Source organism: Entelurus aequoreus, linkage group LG06, assembly GCF_033978785.1.
Source record: "Entelurus aequoreus isolate RoL-2023_Sb linkage group LG06, RoL_Eaeq_v1.1, whole genome shotgun sequence".
NCBI classification, from domain to species: domain Eukaryota; kingdom Metazoa; phylum Chordata; class Actinopteri; order Syngnathiformes; family Syngnathidae; genus Entelurus; species Entelurus aequoreus.
The window spans coordinates 76,257,018-76,277,665 of NC_084736.1; the positions used below are offsets into that span (position 1 = coordinate 76,257,018).

Here is a 20,648-nt window from a genome sequence, read left to right on the forward strand (position 1 = left end):
GTCTAAAAATGCATTTTTCCATCGATAACAGGACATCATCACGTCAAGTGCGTGCTCTTTCAGTCAATTAGTGCGCATATATACAGCCTGGCCCACGGCCAAACATTTTTTAATTGTAATTTTGAAGAATTTATCTGAATGTGCATGAACTATTTCTGTTCAAAATTGTTAGAAATGTCACATGTTAAATGTTTAAAAAATATTAACTTTCAGTTTACTGTACTGTGCCAACTGTACTACTATATGAGTACGTAGTTTCTATTGTTTCATTGAAAATAAAACAGTCCATTTGGCTGTCATCTGTTTTAATTATGAGACACAATTGTGACAAATTCATGATTTTTTTTTTTCATGCTTGAAATAAGAATTTATTACTTTAAAAATGTAGTTTTATACTTGTGAGTGTTGATGACACAGCTTTGCAACAGTTGATATTCTAGTTTCAAGCATGTTTTACTCAATATAGGTCATCAAATCTCAGCAACAAGCTGTAATATCTTACTGAGATCATTTAGGACCAAAACCCTTAAAACAAGTAAATCTGCTTAGTGAGAAGAATGATCTTATCAGACAGAAAATAAGCAAATATCACGCTTATTTGAGATATTTAATCTTACTTAGATTTCAGTTTTTGCAGTGTGATGAGTTTGCATGTTCTAAAATATGATGTGAGAAGTTACCAGTTTCTCTTGTACAGACTCATGTCTCTGCTTGAGAATCTCCTCTGTCCGCTGAAGAACCCCGTACTCGGCCTTCAGCTCTGCGATTTCTTGCCGTTTCTTCTTGTATACTGTTCCCTTGCTGCGCAGTTTTACCACCAAGCGTTTCAGCTACGAGTGAACAAAAGACATAATTGGGTGTTACTTTCTTAAATAGGTCAGTACATGTGATAACAGCCTGGGATCTCTTTGGATGATTGTTCGTCAATCTGACATGCAATCAAGCAGTAGGAGGAAATAAACCTAAATTAAAATGTGACGCTATCACAAAATAAATGCAGAAACTCTGTAGACAAGGGTGTCTGCCCAAAGTGTGGCCCAGGGATACAGCTCATATTTTAATTGGTCCGCAGTATATTATGAAAATACAATCAACAGCAACATAAACATTTTAGCAAAAGGTTTATACTTATAATGCTGATAATAATATATACTTTGTCAGCGATAACACTGATTTAGGTTTTAATCATATTGACATTGGGATTGACTTGAGCCGGTTCACATAATTCTAACTATATCAAAATGGTGCCATTTTTAGGTTTTTAGGTAAGCGCCCTCCACGCGAAAAACATTTGGACACCCCTACTGTAGACATTTCTAAGTATCAGTGACAGAAGACTATTTCATTGCACTTAGTAGGATTTAAACGTTTAACAGATGTCATTATGCCTCGCTGGCAAAAAAGATCACATGATTTTTAGTAAACAATCTTTTTCAGACCAACGAAATGTAATTGGATAATTTTCTGTGCCACACCTGATGATTTATTGTGGAACACTAATGTACCGCTGCACAGTGGCTGGAAATCACTGCCTTAACGTCTATAAAAGAGCACTATCGTCTAGGGGTGTAACGGTACATAAAAATTTCGGTTCGGTACGTACCTCGGTTTAGAGGTCACGGTTCGGTTCATTTTCGGTACAGTAAGAAAACAACAAAATATACATTTTTTGGTTATTTATTTACCAAATTTGTAAACAATGGCTTTATCCTTTTAACATTGGGAACACTATAATAATTCTGCCCACGTTAATCAACATTAAACTGCCTCAAGTTGTTGCTCAGATTAAATAAAATGACAAAACTTTTCTTCTACATAAAAAAGTGCAACATTAAACAGTTTCAAGTCAACTCATCCTGCTTAATTTATGACAGCATTTGGGAAGTCTGTAGTTGATTTATTATGTAAATGTTACATTTTTATCAACATGTGATAGCAGGGACCCTGCCATTCAAAACTAGGCTGATGCATTACTAATGATTAATGTAACTATAGCTGAAAAAATGGTACAATAGCAATAGGAGAGACTATTCATCCCTGAACACCATGGAGTTCATGTAGGCTTTATGATGCAGTTACATTATTATATCAACTATCAGAGACAGAAACTCTTCATTTAACATAATGTCTTTTTTTGCTGCTTCAACACAGCTCAATCAACACAGAAAAAGGTCAAGTGAAATAACAGACCGGGCTTTGTTGTCCGTAACACACACACACACTGCAAAATGAGCTAACGTTACGCTAAAAGCGAATTAGCCTTCACCTCAAGCCAGGACTGCGAGCGAGCTGAGCTGCCTTTTATATTTCTAGAAGGTCAACGGGCTCATAGTGATGTTACTAGTAGTTGCCTGGGAGGTGTTTATTATAATTTGGGGAGAGTCCGCTGCCTGATGCTTACCTGCTAAACGCTAAGCACTGACTATATGCGCTCTGAATACGCACTGCTGATTGGCTGTTACCGCTCTGAATACGCACTGCTGATTGGCTGTTACCGCTCTGTTTGTAACCAATCAGATGGTTGTGTGGGTGGGACAATGCTGGGTGCTGTGTAGAGTACTGACAGAAACAGAGGCAGAAGGAAGCGGAGGCGGCTATTTAATATGTTAGTGTGGAAACTCGTTCGGTACACCTCCGAACTGAACCGAAACCCCCGTACCGAAACGGTTCAATACAAATACACGTACCGTTACACCCCTACTGTCGTCATTTTAGAGGCTTTTACAATGATATTAGATCAGAGTAGGCTCCATAATAATTGTACTTCTAATAAAATACTACATACACGTCAAGTTGTTCAGGGTAAATCTATGATTCTCCTGTTGGCCACCATGCTTAGATCCTGGAGCATCCTATCTCCTCTGTTGCTATTATCGGTAGTCAGGGTTCAAAGGTCTGCTCCATCGCTGACTTGAGCTGCTGCTCACACCTCCTCAACAGATTATGTGCTAATGATTATCAGCAAACAGTAAAGCAGAAATGATTATTAAATATAGAATGATCTGGAATTGAACTGTGCTATGTTTACGAAACAGCTGTCTGTGAAATGGCAACGGTTTGTCTTCAGTTCCCCAGAAAACGACCCCGTTTAACAGCCACAATTCTCACGTCCAAAAAAACATTTTCAAGCAGCAGTCGCTTGTCATGTCAGGAATTGAAACGTTCTTGTGGAACTCTTGCATAGTTCCCCCTTTCACAAGGTTTAGAAGCGGCGTGAAAATAAAAACAGGAGACACAAAGAAACACACCAAACACACGATATGGCACTTCCCAATCAATAACCACTTAGGTGTTGGTTCCAAAAGAAAGCAGCAAGAGTACCATTTCAACTTGTTAACATGCTGTCCAACACACATGTGCAAAAGGCCAGAGGAGGAAATAGATTAAAACAACAGTAGAGGGGAGACCGTGCCCTGATCTGACACCGGATCTGTCCAGCCAGCTACAGCATGTCCAACAAACAGCTCCATCTGGCAGACTCGTTGCTGCAAGTGGATGTTGAGATGGCCCCCCACCTCGAGAGTCTGCCTGTCTATTGGGACACAATGAAACTCCTCCACAATGAAGAGCAGCTATAAATGAACAAGGACACATGAGAACAGTCCCAGAAATCACAGCTTCATATTCTTTGGGGACCCGAGAAGCTTGATGTAAGAGTGGGTGGGTGGAGGGGATGGTTCAGAGTATATTCTATGTGTATTTTAGGACATCAAGGACAGACGTGGCTGAGAGGGGACTTAACAGGGCAGAATAATACTCCATAGTCTTCCTAGCAGCGTGTTCCAATAGCCACCCTTTGCCAAACAAGTAGCTCAGTCGAAACACCCTTGACAATTCTACCAACAAGCCCACAGCGACATGAAGAGAGCAGGGCATCTTTGGAAATGAACAGCACAATGATGACCAAAATTCTGTATATATATGGTACAATATGTAACCAGTTTTATGTGATCAGTTGGCAAACGTTTTATACTGGCCAACCGGTGATGAGCAGACACACTTAATTACAAGCAGTAGAATTAAGAAATCTGTTGATAATAATCTCCAGGAGTCAGATAAGCACTGTTGGGCAAAACCTTTTCAATGCAATTGCATGTATAAATCCATTGACTCTTTCCATTATTTAAGTGCTACCTCGGATTTCATATGCCCCATTTTTTCTTTTATTCGCTGTTCGACAATAATTTTGGCCAATATCTTGCACAAGTGTTACGGTTTGGTTGCAGCTTACTGCGCGGTTCGTTCTCCCGGGATGCAAACGGACGACTCCGGACAGGACTTGCAGGTAGGAACATGATTTAATCTTGAACAAATCAAAGAGGTACAAAAACAGAAAACAAACCCACGGAACAAGGTGCCGATCGCACTTGAAGCTAAACACTTAGCAGGGACTAGGAGACAAGCAAAACTTACGTAACAGTAGCGTGAAGCAAACAAAGAAGCCAGGCCGACTGACTGGCAAAGGCAGGCTTAAATAATGCCTCTGATGACAAACAGGTGAGCGTCCCGAACACCGTAGGCAGGTGAAAATAATAAGTAGCCATGGTAACTAAACAAAATCAGAGGTGCACAAACAGGAACTAAAGGAGTCCAAAACTAACAGAAAACACAAAACATGATCCGGACCACGGATCATGACAACAAGTTTTCCTACTGCCAAACATTACGGGTCACAAAGTCTGTTTGCTTGTGTATAAATCCACAAAATCGAGCGCCCAAACAAACAATGCCACGCGTTGGTGACTAAGGCCTGTGGTTAGAGTGTCCGCCCTGAGATCGGTAGGTTGTGAGTTCAAACCCCGGTCGAGTCATACCAAAGACTATAAAAATGGGACCCATTACCTCCCTGCTTGGTACTCAGCATCAAGGGTTGGAATTGGGGGTTGAATCACCAAAAATGATTCCCGGGCGCGGCACCGCTGCTGCCCACTGCTCCCCTCACCTCCCAGAGGGTGAACAAGGGGATGGGTCAAATGCAGAGGACACATTTCACCACACCTAGTGTGTGTGTGACAATAATTGGTACTTTAACTTAATTACTAAAGTTTTGCGTGTACTAAAACACGTGCAAACTTGATAGCACACGCCAAGCTGATCCACTAAACGTGTGCAAAGTGGATTGCGTCTGTTAAGTGAGCAGAATAATCCATTCCGCATCTCCCTCTTCAATAAACATGCAAATTACGTATATGCTGACCTTCAAAACACCCACAAAACTGGGAGGAGAAGACAGAAATGTAATTATTTAGCACACGCAAAGTGATTTATCAACACTCATTGTTTTGAGAGCACTATTTAGCGTTTTATTTGGCACGTGTCAGAAGGAAGTGCAAACTGACAGTTGCACACACGGCTGCAGGATCAGTGCTCGCGCTGCACAAACAGAAAATGGACAGACGAGAATCCTACGTGTGTGTGTGTGTGTGTGTGTCAACATATTTGGATGGTCAGAAATAAAAAATATTAGACTAATCATCTATCCAGCTACATCATTGTGGAGGGGGGCGTGGCCTGCGGGCCTGCAGCGAAGCGGGTTGTGCCAGGACCGGCCTCGAAGTCAGCGATAGGTGCGTAGATGGCCCAGGTGGACCTTATTATCTAATCACCTGTCGCTCTGTTTAAGCAGCAGCCGGGGATTAGAGGTAGTTGGAGCTGGCGTGAGAGCGAGACCGTGCCTATCACACCCACAAAAGACAATTGCTGGAAAGCGACTTCCACAATGTGTGGAAGTCGCCTTCCAGTGGGTCCTCCAGACCACCAAGCATCTCCCTGCGAGCCCGTTTCATGGTTCAATACAGTTTTATTTTTCACTCAAAGTCTGTGTGTTGCTTTCCAGCAATTGTCGTTTGTGGGTGTGATAGGCACGCTCTCGCTCTCACGCCAGCTCCAACTACCTCTCCTCCCCGGCTGCTGCTTAAACAGAGCGACAGGTGAGTAGATAATAAGGCTCACCTGGGCCATCTACGCACCTGTCGCTGACTTCGAGGCCGGTCCTGGCACACCCCGCTTCGCTGCAGGCCCGCAGGCCACGCCCCCCTCCACAATCATTTTATAATAGGATTTAAGGACTTATTAAAATAAATTAAATTGATGCGTTTTCTAATGACATTTGTCACATATTAATAAACACATATTGTGTGAATGTTGTCTGTCTATCTGTGTTGGCCCGGCGATGAGGTGGCGACTTGTCCAGGGTGCAGCTGGGATAGGCTCCATCACCTCCCACGCGACCCCGGAAGGGACAAGCGGTAGAAAATGGGTGGATATTATTAAACACATTAAAATATTTATTTCATGAAAAACACTGAAGAATTAATTATTTTGTGTCTTGAGCTGGACTAAGTACAGCCTCTCTCCAATGAGCGCTGCGGTAAAAATGCCCATAAAAAGTAGTACATGTCTCCTGCATGTGTGAAAACATAGAATAAGCCACAGCATGATAACATGAATGTGCAGTAACTGAGAGTGTCTCCATGGTGATGCCCCATATAATACACGCAAAATCCTCATTTAATTAAGGCGGTCTGCACCACTTTACATTTGAACACATGCAACACGCCCACTAATAGTACATGCAGTTTTATAGATTGCACACGCAGTTTACCGCCTTAGTAAATTAGGTCACAAGTTTGTGTTTTCATTGAGTACGACTGCAAAATAAAAACACCATGGGGTCAAAAAAAGTTCCATGCACCAGGACTTTGATAAAGGGGGTGAAAAACATCATGAATTTAAGGAAGAACTCGTAACAAAGTACAAACCCCGTTTCCATATGAGTTGGGAAATTGTGTTAGATGTAAATATAAACGGAATACAATGATTTGCAAATCCTTTTCAACCCATATTCAGTTGAATGCACTACAAAGACAAGATATTTGATGTTCAAACTCATAAACTTTATTTTTTTTTGCAAATAATAATTAACTTAGAATTTTGTGGCTGCAACACGTGCCAAAGTAGTTGGGAAAGGGCATGTTCACCACTGTGTTACATGGCCTTTCCTTTTAACAACACTCAGTAAACGTTTGGGAACTGAGGAGACACATTTTTGAAGCTTTTCAGGTGGAATTCTTTCCCATTCTTGCTTGATGTACAGCTTAAGTTGTTCAACAGTCCGGGGGTCTCCCTTGTGCTATTTTAGGCTTCATAATGCGCCACACATTTTCAATGGGAGACAGGTCTGGACTACAGGCAGGCCAGTCTAGTACCCGCACTCTTTTACTATGAAGCCACGTTGATGTAACACGTGGCTTGGCATTGTCTTGCTGAAATAAGCAGGGGCGTTCATGGTAACGTTGCTTGGATGGCAACATATGTTGCTCCAAAACCTGTATGTACCTTTCAGCATTAATGGCGCCTTCACAGATGTGTAAGTTACCCATGTCTTGGGCACTAATACACCCCCGTACCATCATAGATGCTGGCTTTTCAACTTTGCACCTAGAACAATCCGGATGGTTCTTTTCCTCTTTGGTCCGGAGGACACGACGTCCACAGTTTCCAAAAACAATTTGAAATGTGGACTCGTCAGACCACAGAACACTTTTCCACTTTGTATCAGTCCATCTTAGATGAGCTCAGGCCCAGCGAAGCGGACGGCGTTTCTGGGTGTTGTTGATAAACGGTTTTCGCCTTGCATAGGAGAGTTTTAACTTGCACTTACAGATGTAGCGACCAACTGTAGTTACTGACAGTGGGTTTCTGAAGTGTTCCTGAGCCCATGTGGTGATATCCTTTACACACTGATGTCACTTGTTGATGCAGTACAGCCTGAGGGATCGAAGGTCACGGGCTTAGCTGCTTACGTGTAGTGATTTCTCCAGATTCTCTGAACCCTTTGATGATATTACGGAGCGTAGATGGTGAAATCCCTAAATTCCTTGCAATAGCTGGTTGAGAAAGGTTTTTCTTAAACTGTTCAACAATTTGCTCACGCATTTGTTGACAAAGTGGTGATCTTCGCCCCATCTTTGTTTGTGAATGACTGAGCATTTCATGGAATCTACTTTTATACCCAATCATGGCACCCACCTGTTCCCAATTTGCCTGTTCACCTGTGGGATGTTCCAAATAAGTGTTTGATGAGCATTCCTCAACTTTATCAGTATTCATTGCCACATTTCCCAACTTCTTTGTCATGCGTTGCTGGCATCAAATTCTTAAGTTAATGATTATTTGCAAAAAAAAATAAAAAATGTATCAGTTTGAACATCAAATATGTTGTCTTTGTAGCATATTCAACTGAATATGGGTTGAAAAGGATTTGCAAATCCTTGTATTCCGTTTATATTTACATCTAACACAATTTCCCAACTCATGTACAAAAATACTTCTGCCCTACCGTCCTCCTTCTCTACATATCGCTGTCTTACCAAACAGGAGTCTTCAATAAACATAAAGGTGATGTTCAATGTTAATTTATTATTTTCATTGGTCATTTATATGTATTTCACATTGCTTTCTGCAAGTACAATTTTTGCCATTCTGTATAAAATGTGTTTTCTGGTCGCCTGGAACAGACTAAATTGGTTTAATATTTGTTATGGGGGAAAATGTGCTCTAGTTATCATACAATTCAGTTTTCATTATTTTGAGCTTTTGGAGCGGACTACTAACAAAAACCGGAGGTATCACTATCCAAACACAAGACACAAAGAACAGACAAATTGCACATTTGAAATATAATGTGAAACTGAAACCCCTCTAGTTGCTTGTTTGACATTCTTTGACATGTACGTAAGTATTCACATTCAGTAACAGTAAGAAAATAATTTCTAGGAATAATGAATAAGGGTTCCATTTTCTAACATAGGTAAAACACATAAGCATAGCCTTTTACATTAAGAGATTCCCATTGCTTTGCTTAGGTTATTGCTTTCTTAGAATAATTGAGTAATTTTCCAATGCCATTAAAATTCCAACCACCATTTGCCAGAAGCAGAGACCAGCTGTTTATTCCTTGTTGCCAAGGCATCTCTTTTAGATGCAATGCAATGTCTCAGATATTGCAGGCCAAAGCAGACTTTCAATCAGCTGCGTCTGTGCACTGATCCCTAATGTTACAATTAAATGTGTGTTATGCAGATTTAATTGATGGAATTCGTCCTCTTCATCCACAGTAGCTCACCAGAGGTGACAAGCGTTAGAAATATTTGTTCTTCTGCGTTAACCAATTGTGAGCGTTGCACAGAACTTTAACGACAAAGACGGTAATGTTGACTTAAGTCTTTGTATCTTACCGTTTCCATATTTACCCGTTGAGTGGATAATTTACTATGAAAGATGATCTTGTGTGTCGCTACAGCAATACTCTGCTGCCAGCCACAACAGGAGCAGCTGATTGCTTGGTCCAGCGCTGATTGGAGTAGCGGCAGCCAATCCAGAGAGCACTCAAAGTCATCTTACATGTCATCTTAAACAGTGTGATGTGGGTTACAATTGAATTGCTATTGCGACATCCACTGGACACATTTAGAACAGCAGTTTCTTTCATAAAAAAATTGCAGCTCATTTTTGTTCCTGGCAAACTCATCCTGCGGGCTTCGGGTCGGATTAAACCTTTGCGCGGGCCTGTTACTGTTAGAATAATTATGTGTAAGTTATCACACAACTCTTATGCTTAAAGGCCGTTGCTATAGTTATTATCAATTGTGCTGAAGTTGTACTTCTCTATCTGTGCAAAGCGAGTCGTCTCGTATCAGTGTTTGTTTCCAGAATCGGCCTGCTGACTGCCAAGGGCGAACATCGAGTGCCGTGACGCAGACAAAGCAGAGACAGGGCGATATCACGAGTGCCAGCACATTTGCATTTCATTAATAGTCATATATTGTGTCTAACTGGGGCTGTTGAGATTACCCCCTTCGCTCAGTGACAGCCTCAGTGATGTAACCACGGACCTCCCAAATAAATAGATGAACCACGTGGATCTGTAACTAGAGTACAGCCCAATAACGTCTCTCCTCATTTAACTCTGTCTCTGCATGATTCCTTGCTTCTTCTCTGTTTAATAGATGTCATCAGTGTTTGAACCTGACAGTTACGGCCCGGGCTGTACGTTTGACACTCCTGGTCTAAAGGGTACAATAGCTAACCGCTAAAAGGAAGCTAGCGCTCCTGAATGTAAACAAAACAGTGGGTTTACACATACATCGATTGTAACGACATCAAGTACAAGAGCTGTATCTAGTCGATACTACAATGATTACCGTATTTTCCGCACCATAAGCCGCACCGAAAAACCACAATTTTTCTCAAAAGCTGACAGTGCGGCTAATAACCCGGTGCGCCTTATATATTGATTAATATTAATATTTATTTTCATAAAGTTTAGGTCTCGCAACTACGGTAAACAGCCGCCATCTTTTTTCCCCGTAGAAGAGGAAGCGCTTCTTCTTCTACGGTAAGCAACCGCCCCATAGAAGAGGAAGCGCTTCTTCTTCTACTGTAAGCAACCGCACCCGCCCCCGTAGAAGAAGAAGCGTGCGGATATTACGTTTCATTTCATTTGTGTGTTTCTGTAAAGACCACAAAATGTCTCCTACTAAGAGACACGCGTACAAGGTTCCACTGACTTTTGATATTCCTGTGAACCGCACTGTGGATACAACGGGAACACGTACGGTGAATATTCGCACCACAGGGAATGAGAAGTCGTCTTCACCGTGGTTCTAGCTTGCCATGCTAACGGCCAGAAACTTCCACCCATGGTGATATTCAAAAGGAAGACCTTGCCAAAAGAGAACTTTCCAGCCGGCGTCATCATAAAAGCTAACTCGAAGGGATGGATGGATGAAGAAAAGATGAGTGAAGTGAAGATGAGACGTTTACGTGAAGAGACCGGGTGACTTTTTTCACGCAGCTCCCTGTTGATCTATGACTGCATGCGCGTCCACATCACAGATGGTGTCAAAAAACAAGTGAAGCACACCGAAGAAGAATAATTCGAGGGATTTGTGGATGAGTAATAACTTCAGAAAGTGAGCTTTAAATGTTTATTTTGTATGTTGTGTGACACTAACGTATGAGCAACGTTGAGTTATTGATGTTGCTATTGCTCTGCACTATTTTGAGTGTTACTATTTTTGTGATTGCACATTTGCACATTACATTTTGGGAGTGGACAGAGTTGTTAGAACGCTGGTTTGTAATATATTATTAAAGTTTGACTGACCTATCTGACTGTTTTGTTGACATTCCCTTTAGCGTAGCGTAGGTGCGGCTAATAGCACGGGGCGGCTAATAGGTAAACAAAGTTTTGAAATATGCCGTTCATTGAACGTGCGGCTAATAACACGGGGCGCCTTATGGTGCGGAAAATACGGTACATCGATTTTTTTTACGATCACAAAATCTTTTTGAATTTTCGTTATGTTTAGAAATTTTGAAAATACATCTCTGGACACATGAGGACTTTAAATTTGGCCAATGTATGACCCTGTAACTACTTAGTATCGGCTCGATACCCAAAAACTAAATAGAATAAATGCTTATTGCATTTTAACAGAAGTGTATATGGAACATGTTAAAACAGAAAATAACCAAATATTAACAGTAAATGAACAAATAGATTAACAACATATCCATTTTCTACCACTTGTCCCTCATATTTTTGACAAATTAATACAATGAGAAATGGCACAAAATGTTACTGCAGCCAAATTAGGAGCCTTTGTAACCTGTTTGCTTACTTACTACTTGAAGAGAAGTTTTCTAGGACACTCACTGTTATTTAATGCCAAAATTGTTCTTTGATTGCAATAATAAACATATGTTTAATGTTTAATAAGACTTGTTGCCATTTTTGTGGTCCCTTTTTATTTGCAAAAGTATCTAAAAGTATCAAAATGTATTTTGATACTGGTACCAAAATATTGGTAGAGACAATCCTAGTATCTTTTCGAGGGAAAATACCATAGAGTAGTCAATGTACAGTTTGCAAAGCAGTCTATATTTACTAAGCTATGAAAAGAGGTCATCACGCAGCCTATATTGTCTGAATAACTGGCAATACAAGTGAGAACGCCTCACAGTGAACATCTCTAAATTGTGCCCAAGGAGTGAATAATTAGTGTGAGCAGTATTGTTATCTAGCACTGCTTTAATCCTCTTAGACATGGAATTAACATTCATTGCACAGGTTGTTACTGAAACCTTTTTTCCACTCCTCCATGACGACACCTTGCACTACTACACAAGTGCTCATCCGTGAAATGGTGCAAGTAACATTCTTGTAAGAAATTTAGCGGCCTGAAAGGAACAGACAGTCTGAACTCTTTTTAAACGTGATTGCCGACTTTAACATGCCAACAGCAGCCTTCATAACATTGTTAGCACTGTAGCGCTATAGCCTAGTCAGTAGCCACAACAACATGAGCGAAGTTGCATTCAGAACACACAGAATTTAGAGGATCAAACATTGCAATTCAAGTAATTTAATTTTTTGCATGTTCTTTATGTTCTGTACTGATGCAACACTTCCGACACAGATTTAGTTCTTATTTTGAATGTATTACTTATTTATCACTTAATTTATAGCAATGAAATATTTAAATTACTAGTCGGTTCAACTTAAACGTCACAAAATTCCATATAAATAAAACTGGGTAGTTGTTTTTTTGTGGATTTTTTCACTATTTATAAAGTACCGATTTGGCATTAGAATTGGTTGAAATGTAAACAATATTCATCTTTATTTATAATGCATTTACTCATATTACTCATAGGCATATTATATAGCAAAAAAATTGCATTTTAGTGCTTTTTATTGGTGGATCCTGTTAGAATAATTGTTTGTAAGTTATCACAAAAACTTTGTGTTACATTGAGTGTCTGGTGAGAAGACAAAAGCTGTCTTTGGAACCTACCAAGAGTAAGGCTCGTAAAACTCCACTGTGTAGGGGGTAAGCAAAATGAAGGTGTTCTGTTTTCTTTCATGTACGGTAATCAACAGAAAGATATTGTTCTAACCCAAGGACTTCAAAGCGGAGAGGAAGCAGGACCAGACTCCCCTCCAGGCAACCTCTTCTTGAACCTCCTTTTTGAACTATTTTACGACCTCTTCTTTTGAACTGTTCGGTAACCAAAGCCAACGCTGTTTACGACCCACTTCCCTCTGGAAGCAGCATGTGGTCGGAGAAAGTCAAATAAAGAAGGAGGAGTACAATCTTTCGCCAGAGCGTGCTGAGATACTGTACAAGGGTACAGTGTACAGGCGACTCTCCTCAATTGAGTCCAAATTGAATTATGTCTCTGTTTAATTCTTTGCCTCTTGTCTTGTTTATTATAGGTCATCAGTGTTTGAACCTGACAGATCCATTATTCCTAGTTTTTCGCCATCAGTTGAGGTTACAGTTCAAAACCTAATGTGAATGGAGGAAAAAACAACTCCATAGAACACTGGGCTCGTCTGTATTTTAGGTTAACTTCCAGCAAAAGTACTGACAGAATATGTGTATTCTCCCTGTCACTTACCGGTAATTAGGACATGACCTATGTGTTTGGAAGACTTGTCAGCGCAAAAAATAGAAGACGAGAAGACAACATTTTAGGGCACAAGTCTGTTCCAGTTGCCTAAGTTAAGAGAATGCGTACACTAAAGATGAAGGGAAAAAGTGACTTCCAGGCGTTTTGTTCTGGATCTTCTCAGTCGGCTTCTATTTTTAGATCTTTATGGGAATGTGGGGGGTCAGGGGGGCAAGTGAGGGAAAAGGGATGAGTACTGTTAAGACAGTGAGCGGTCCGTGTTTGGATAGGAACATAAATAGCCTCTCTTGTTTTCTTTGGTTTGAAAAAGTACAAGTACACATTATAAAGTTCATGAGTGATCTTATCAGTCACCTCAAACAAACTTCAAAGAGAATTGGACAGACAAACCCACACCAGCAGGATAAAACTTTTAAAATGTCTGACAATGGACGACTGTATTCATTTGTGGCAGTAACAAACACAATCAGACGTGTACCTCATCACCCCGGATGACCTCTTCCCCGTTGGAGGCCCTTGACTGGTCAGTCTTGTGTTTTAGCTGCCGCTCTGCTGTAGCTAACTCCTCCCTCGCTTCCTGCAGCTCTTCTGCTTTTGCTTCCTTCTTACGGATGATGATGGAGGCCTGCAAGGGTCACAATACAAAGCAAATCTAAACAAATGTGTCAATTCTCAAATTCTCAGGGAATTTTAAACCCCAGGGGAACCGTGTGAGCAATGACAATGACGCTACATTAGAGACACTCAATTAGGGTATAACCTCTCAATCTTAATTCTTGTGACGTATTGGACAATTCAATGCTTCCATATCTGTGGGAAAACACATACTTGTTTCTGGAAATTCCAAAAAAGTCTTCCCAGAAGTCAGGAAGCTGTTACAGCTAAAAAAAACTACTTCATATTTCCTTATACTGTCAGTTATTGCAAATAGGATGGTCTTTTATGTGCCAATAAATTTAAAATAAAACTTTGTCCATAAAGTGCACAGTGGTACATCGTTTTTGTTCAAAAACTGAATCAGCAACAGAAGTAACATAAGAAATAATGTAAAGCCAATTATTCCGTTGTAGACTCCCAAAAAAAACTAACACAAAACATATTTTATAGAGAATAATTATAGTTTTCCAAGATATTGCAGATAGGATGGTCTTTTATGTGCCAATAAATACCTTTGTCCATAAAGTGTACAGTGGTACATCAGTTTTTGTTCAAAGACTGAATCAGCAACAAAAGTAACAGAAGAAATAATGTAAAGCCAATTATTCCGTTGTAGACTCCCAAAAAAACCTAACACAAAACACATTTTATACAGAATAATTATAGTTTTCCATGCAGAAAACAAAGCGAAATACTTCCTGGGGGAAATTTTCACCGGAAATTGAATCAAACAAAAAGTGGGGCATATGAAAATGGAGGTACGACTGTTAAGTCAAAACATTTTTAAATATACTTCTTAGCATTAAGATTAATAGATATTAATATAAAATCAAATCTGTTGAGGACAACCTACTGTACATAAATAGGACTATACCAAGCAGCTCTTTCATGCTGCCCTGGAGTTAACTTGCATGTTCTAGTGAAAAAATTACCCAAGACAAGAATAAAAGACCATCTACTAGATCTTCATAAACACATCCGGTAAGACAAAAGACACTACAAAGATTTTAAAAAGGAAATAAAATCTGAAAGCCAGGACCTGCTGTCTGTAGAGGGTCAGCTTGTCATCTATCGGGTCGCTTCTCACCATCTTCTTCTCAATCAGCTGATTTATCTGGGAGTCAACTTCTTTGATCTGTAAAAGGATGGGAGGACATTATAACTGTCATAGTTCAGCAAAGATAAACATACAAACCAGACCTTGTCCCCCAGCTCAAGGACATCACCATGGCTCATAGCAGGCTCGGACACCACCTTCTGAAGGTACTTCACTGTACGCCTGAGAACCTCCAACTCTTTGGGGAGTTTCTCAGAGACCATGTAGGAATTGATCTTGATCTCCTCTTCCAGCCTCTTCATTAAGCCTTGAGAAGACGGAGAGCTTAATACAGGATTGTCTAAAATTTGTCTACCAGAGAGCAACTTTTTTCTTCTTATATGACACCTTTTTGCCCCCACTCCCTACGATTTTGTTGTGTTTTGGGGTAACTGTATTTTTTAGAATGTGCTGCAGGCCAACATTTTAGTCATTCCTGGCTCAAACAGATGATTCAAAAACAGAAGTGGACATTTAGACACTAGATCATTCCATATTATATCAATTTAAAGATAATCAATATCATAAGGGCTCATGTATGCAAACCTATCAAATGAGAGACCCCTTAAAAGTGCACTGTCGTAAACTTACTATCAGGACTGGCATCAGCTGCAGCCTGTCGCATGTCCTTTAACTGCTGCTGCAACCTCTGCAATCTCTGCTCTGCCTGAAACAGCTGAACACAAGCCATTAATTACTAGCACAGACCAATGACAACAATCAAAACATTTCATGCAATTTTTGCTAAATCCTGTAAAATCATTTGTATAACTGACTGGCATGAAACTAATTGTAGGTGGTGCCAATTGCCCATAAGAGCTTTCACTATTGCCTCATGAAGACTACCCGGTAGTTGTGTTATGAAACCGAATGTCTTCTTTGACAAAATAAACAGACAGTACAAATGTTAAAAACATTATTTGGACAAGGGCTTGGCAAACAGAAGGCTACACGTGATGTTCTTCTTTATCTCAGCAACAGTTCTCAGTCACGGTGGAGCTGTCATTATGATTGGTCAAATATTGCCATTCCGATCGTTACTTTTATTATGTATGACATTACACTACCGTTCAAAAGTTTGGGGTCACCCAAACAATTTTGTGGAATAGCCTTCATTTCTAAGAACAAGAATAGACTGTCGAGTTTCGGATTAAAGTTCTCTTTTTCTGGCCATTTTGAGCGTTTAATTGACCCCACAAATGTGATGCTCCAGAAACTCAATCTGCTCAAAGGAAGGTCAGTTTTGTAGCTTCTGTAACAAGCTAAACTGTTTTCAGATGTGTGAACATGATTGCACAATGGTTTTCTAATCATCAATTAGCCTTCTGAGCCAATGAGCAAACACATTGTACCATTAGAACACTGGAGTGATAGTTGCTGGAAATGGGCCTCTATACACCTATGTAGATATTGCACCAAAAACCAGACATTTTCAGCTAGAATAGTCATTTACCACATTAGCAATGTATAGAGTGTATTTCTTTAAAGTTAAGACTAGTTTAAAGTTATCTTCATTGAAAAGTACAGTGCTTTTCCTTCAAAAATAAGGACATTTCAATGTGACCCCAAACTTTTGAACGGTAGTGTACATAGCCCTCCAAAAATAATCGTGTTATGACACTTGACGTAATAAGCACCAATTTGAACATAACACTTTCCTTCTGAAAATAACACCTTCCTTCATTGACAGTCCAACACTTGATCTTTAAAGTCATCACCATATTCATGAGCTAATTTGCATGACCATTTCTGGATGACTGAGGTAGGAGTAGTGGGAGTCTTCTGCGCACAATTCACTGCAGGTGTGATTAATATTAAGAAGAGTTCCTAGAAGTGTGCGCAGCATGGTTTTATAAATCAGAATTTTTTTTGACGTATGCACATTTCGGGGTTTTTGCTTAGGCAATGCTTTAGACTGGAGGCAAGGATTGCTGACTGAGAAGTGGCTTTGCATTGTGGGGACGTTACCAGCTGGCGAGAATTATACAGTGCGTTGAGGATGCTGTCAAATTTGCGGGACACAATTAGAATGTCTCCTCATCAACATACATTTCCGCAATATAGCAATAGTTGTAAAAGCTCTGTTGTCAGCCATATGTACATTATTTATATTATATATCGTCTGTACCTCGCAATCCTAATCCTCACCATATGCATGAGCTTTATAATGAGAAGGGAATGTGCAAGTGTACGCAGCATTGTTTTACAAATCTGAAATTATTTTGCGCACATACATATTGAAGTTTGCGCTAATGCAATTGTGTGGAATCCACACAATGTTTTATAATTGAGTCCCCAGGTGCGTATTATGTGTGTTGAGAAGTGGAGTTGAGATGCATACTGCCCCTTACTGTACAGAGGGTACATTCACAGACAATCCCATTATAATGTGTTGATGAGCGAGGTAATTTCATGTTTTTTAATTACAATACAACTCTATACCTGTAATAGTTTCTTTATGTGCACAACGGAAATTAAAATGTGTTTAATAACTGTGAGATGCGTTTTAGAGCTTTTTATGGGTCTGTTTTAAACAGCATGGGTTGACTGTATTTTACAAGAATGAGAACCATCTTAGTGTACAGTCCAGTTTCAAGGGACAATACCATAGAGTAGTCAGTGTACAGTTTGGAAAGCAGCCTAGATTTACTATCCTATGAAAATAGTTCATCACGCAGCCATTATTGTCTGAATAGCTGGCAACACAAGTGAGTACGCCTCACAGTGACCATCTCTAAACTGTATCAAACGTGTGAATAATTAGTGTAAGCCCCATTGTTATGTAGCACTGCTTTAGTCCTCCTGGACATGGAATTAACCATCATTGCCCAGGTTGTTACTGAAACCCTTTTCTACTCCTCCATGTTGACACCTTGCACTCCTCCTCTTTCTGTTTGAGAATGCCCTACAGGTGTTATATTACCTTCATCTTTCGACCCTCTAGCTGTTTAAATAACAATTTCCCTGTGTGCATAGTTCGCTCGTCGTTAAAGCGGCGGGGAAAATTACAAGGACGATACTCCCAGAGATGAGTGCCATGTACACAACTCTCTGCCTAAAGTGAGTACACAACATCCTGAAGGACAGATACCACCCAGCACATGGCCTCTTCAACCTGCTACCCTCTGGAAGGAGGTGTAGATCGATTCGCGCCAGGACCACCAGAATGTCTCACAGGCTGTATCCCCAGGCTGTGAGACTGCTAAATGAACAGCCTGCCCCGAACCAATCTTATTACCTCAGTCTTCACCACCTCAATAATTGTGCTCTGGACATTGCATTGCTGCAACATCAACGTAACACCCATCAGACATCTGACTGTTCCCACCCCCACACCCCTCTATTCGCCATCTTTTTGACAATGCTAAACTGTAGACTATGGTCAACCTGCACTTCAATGCAGTTTCTATGCCGCTAGACAAAGTTCAAACAAAATTTCGTTGACATTTATGACTTGGGTGTTATTATGACAATGACAATAAAGGAATTGATTGATTGATTGATTGATTGATTGATTTCACACCACAACCTGTCTGCGTCAGCCTTGGTGACTTATTTGAAAAAGTTCTCTTCTTTTAGATTTTTTTCCACTATTATTGAAAACAGGCTAAACTACCGGTAGTCTAAACTTTGGATTGCGTACACAAGAGCAAACATTCTGCTTTTACGAAGGGAATAATGCTCAGTTTTTGATTGGCACTGCAATTATGTAAAATATCGAGCAATAGCAGTGCAAAGATTCTATAGGAACTGCTACGGTTATTGTTATTAATCTGTGCGTTTCCTCGCATTTTTTCTTTAGTAGTGAAAACTAGGGATGTCCGATAATGGCTTTTTGCCGATATCCGATATGCCGATATTGTCCAACTCTTTAATTACCGATACCGATATCAACCGATATATACAGTCGTGGAATTAACACATTATTATGCCTAATTTGGACAACCAGGTATGGTGAAGATAAGGTACTTTTTTAAAAAAATTAATCAAATAAAATAAGATAAATAAATTAAAAACATTTTCTTGAATAAAAAAGAAAGTAAAACAATATAAAAACAGTTACATAGAAACTAGTAATTAATGAAAATTTGTAAAATTAACTGTTAAAGGTTAGTATTATTAGTGGACCAGCAGCACGCACAATCATGTGTGCTTACGGACTGTATCCCTTGCAGACTGTATTGATATATATTGATATATAATGTAGGAACCAGAATATTAATAACAGAAAGAAACAACCCTTTTGTGTGAATGAGTGTAAATGGGGGAGGGAGGTTTTTTGGGTTGGTGCACTAATTGTAAGTGTATCTTGTGTTTTTTATGTGGATTTAATAAAAAAAAAAAAAAAAAAACGATACTGATAATAAAAAAAACTATACCGATAATTTCCGATATTACATTTATCGGCCGATAATATCAGCAGACCGATATTATCGGACATCTCTAGTGAAAACTCACTTAAGTGAAATTACTTAAACACATTAGCTCACTCATTTCCCCTATATGTGGAAAACAAAACCTTAATTCTGTTTCACACTAAATTTGGCGACAATATGGCAGGACAGACAAAAATGTCTCAATAACCAATGCTTGCAAACAAAGAAGTAGTGTGGAGTGTCATATTTTGAAAACTCCTCCTAATGACTTTGACCACATGAGCCCAATTTAAAAACACAAGTATGAGACAGATTGGCGATGACACATTGCAAAGCATATTAGCATTCGGCCGTATGCTATAGGAAGTGGGCGGGGCATAGCGACAAACTTTGATGGTCAGTCTGACAATTCGCTGCCACAAAAACCTAAACCTTAGCAAGTCCACAAAGTCAGATGGTCATCATAATTGGTGTTTATGATTAAAGCTGAAACATTGCTCACTTCCTCAATTAGACACAGAGCCACCTAGCGGCAACAGCAAATTATTTTATTAAAAAGTTGACTTAATTGCTGAACCCCACGTTGTGGCAGGGCCGCTTCAGGCTAATTTGGGGCCCTATGCAGAATTTTATTTTGAGGCCCCCAGTCCCCATTACAACATTTTTTTCCCCACACTTATTCATTCATTCTAAACTATTTTTATACTATTTTTTTAATCAAATTTGAGTTTCATTTGATGCATGTTTTGCACTAAAATAAATTAATGGGAAAGAAATTGTTCAATAATTATTTTTTTGTGCAAAATAAGAAATTTCACATATTGAAAATAAAGTTGCAAATGTTCCTGGCACAACCTTTACCGGTGGTTTTCGATACAGTGTGCGCCACCGGAGACAATATGAACGTTTTGAGAAATCTGCGGTTATATTTTTATAAATGATGGAGCAGTAATGGGCTAGGAATACGTTTGCGGTAAAATTTCATATGAGACGCCCTGTCATGTAGTAATTGACATTTTACATGCACTTATTCATGC

General features: G+C 39.7%; 1 protein-coding gene across 1 annotated transcript in view; it reads right to left on the minus strand.

The window, feature by feature from the left end:
- The window catches only part of ift81 (intraflagellar transport 81 homolog), a 44,032-nt gene that overhangs the window by 14,155 nt on the left and 9,229 nt on the right, over positions 1-20,648 (minus strand). Inside the window, exons 7-11 of the mRNA XM_062051553.1 lie at positions 15,827-15,911; positions 15,340-15,503; positions 15,179-15,274; positions 13,961-14,107; positions 681-830 (exon numbers count right to left, since the gene is read on the minus strand). Of these exons, the coding sequence (XP_061907537.1) occupies positions 681-830; positions 13,961-14,107; positions 15,179-15,274; positions 15,340-15,503; positions 15,827-15,911 (642 nt within the window). The remainder of the gene's footprint in view (positions 1-680; positions 831-13,960; positions 14,108-15,178; positions 15,275-15,339; positions 15,504-15,826; positions 15,912-20,648) is intronic.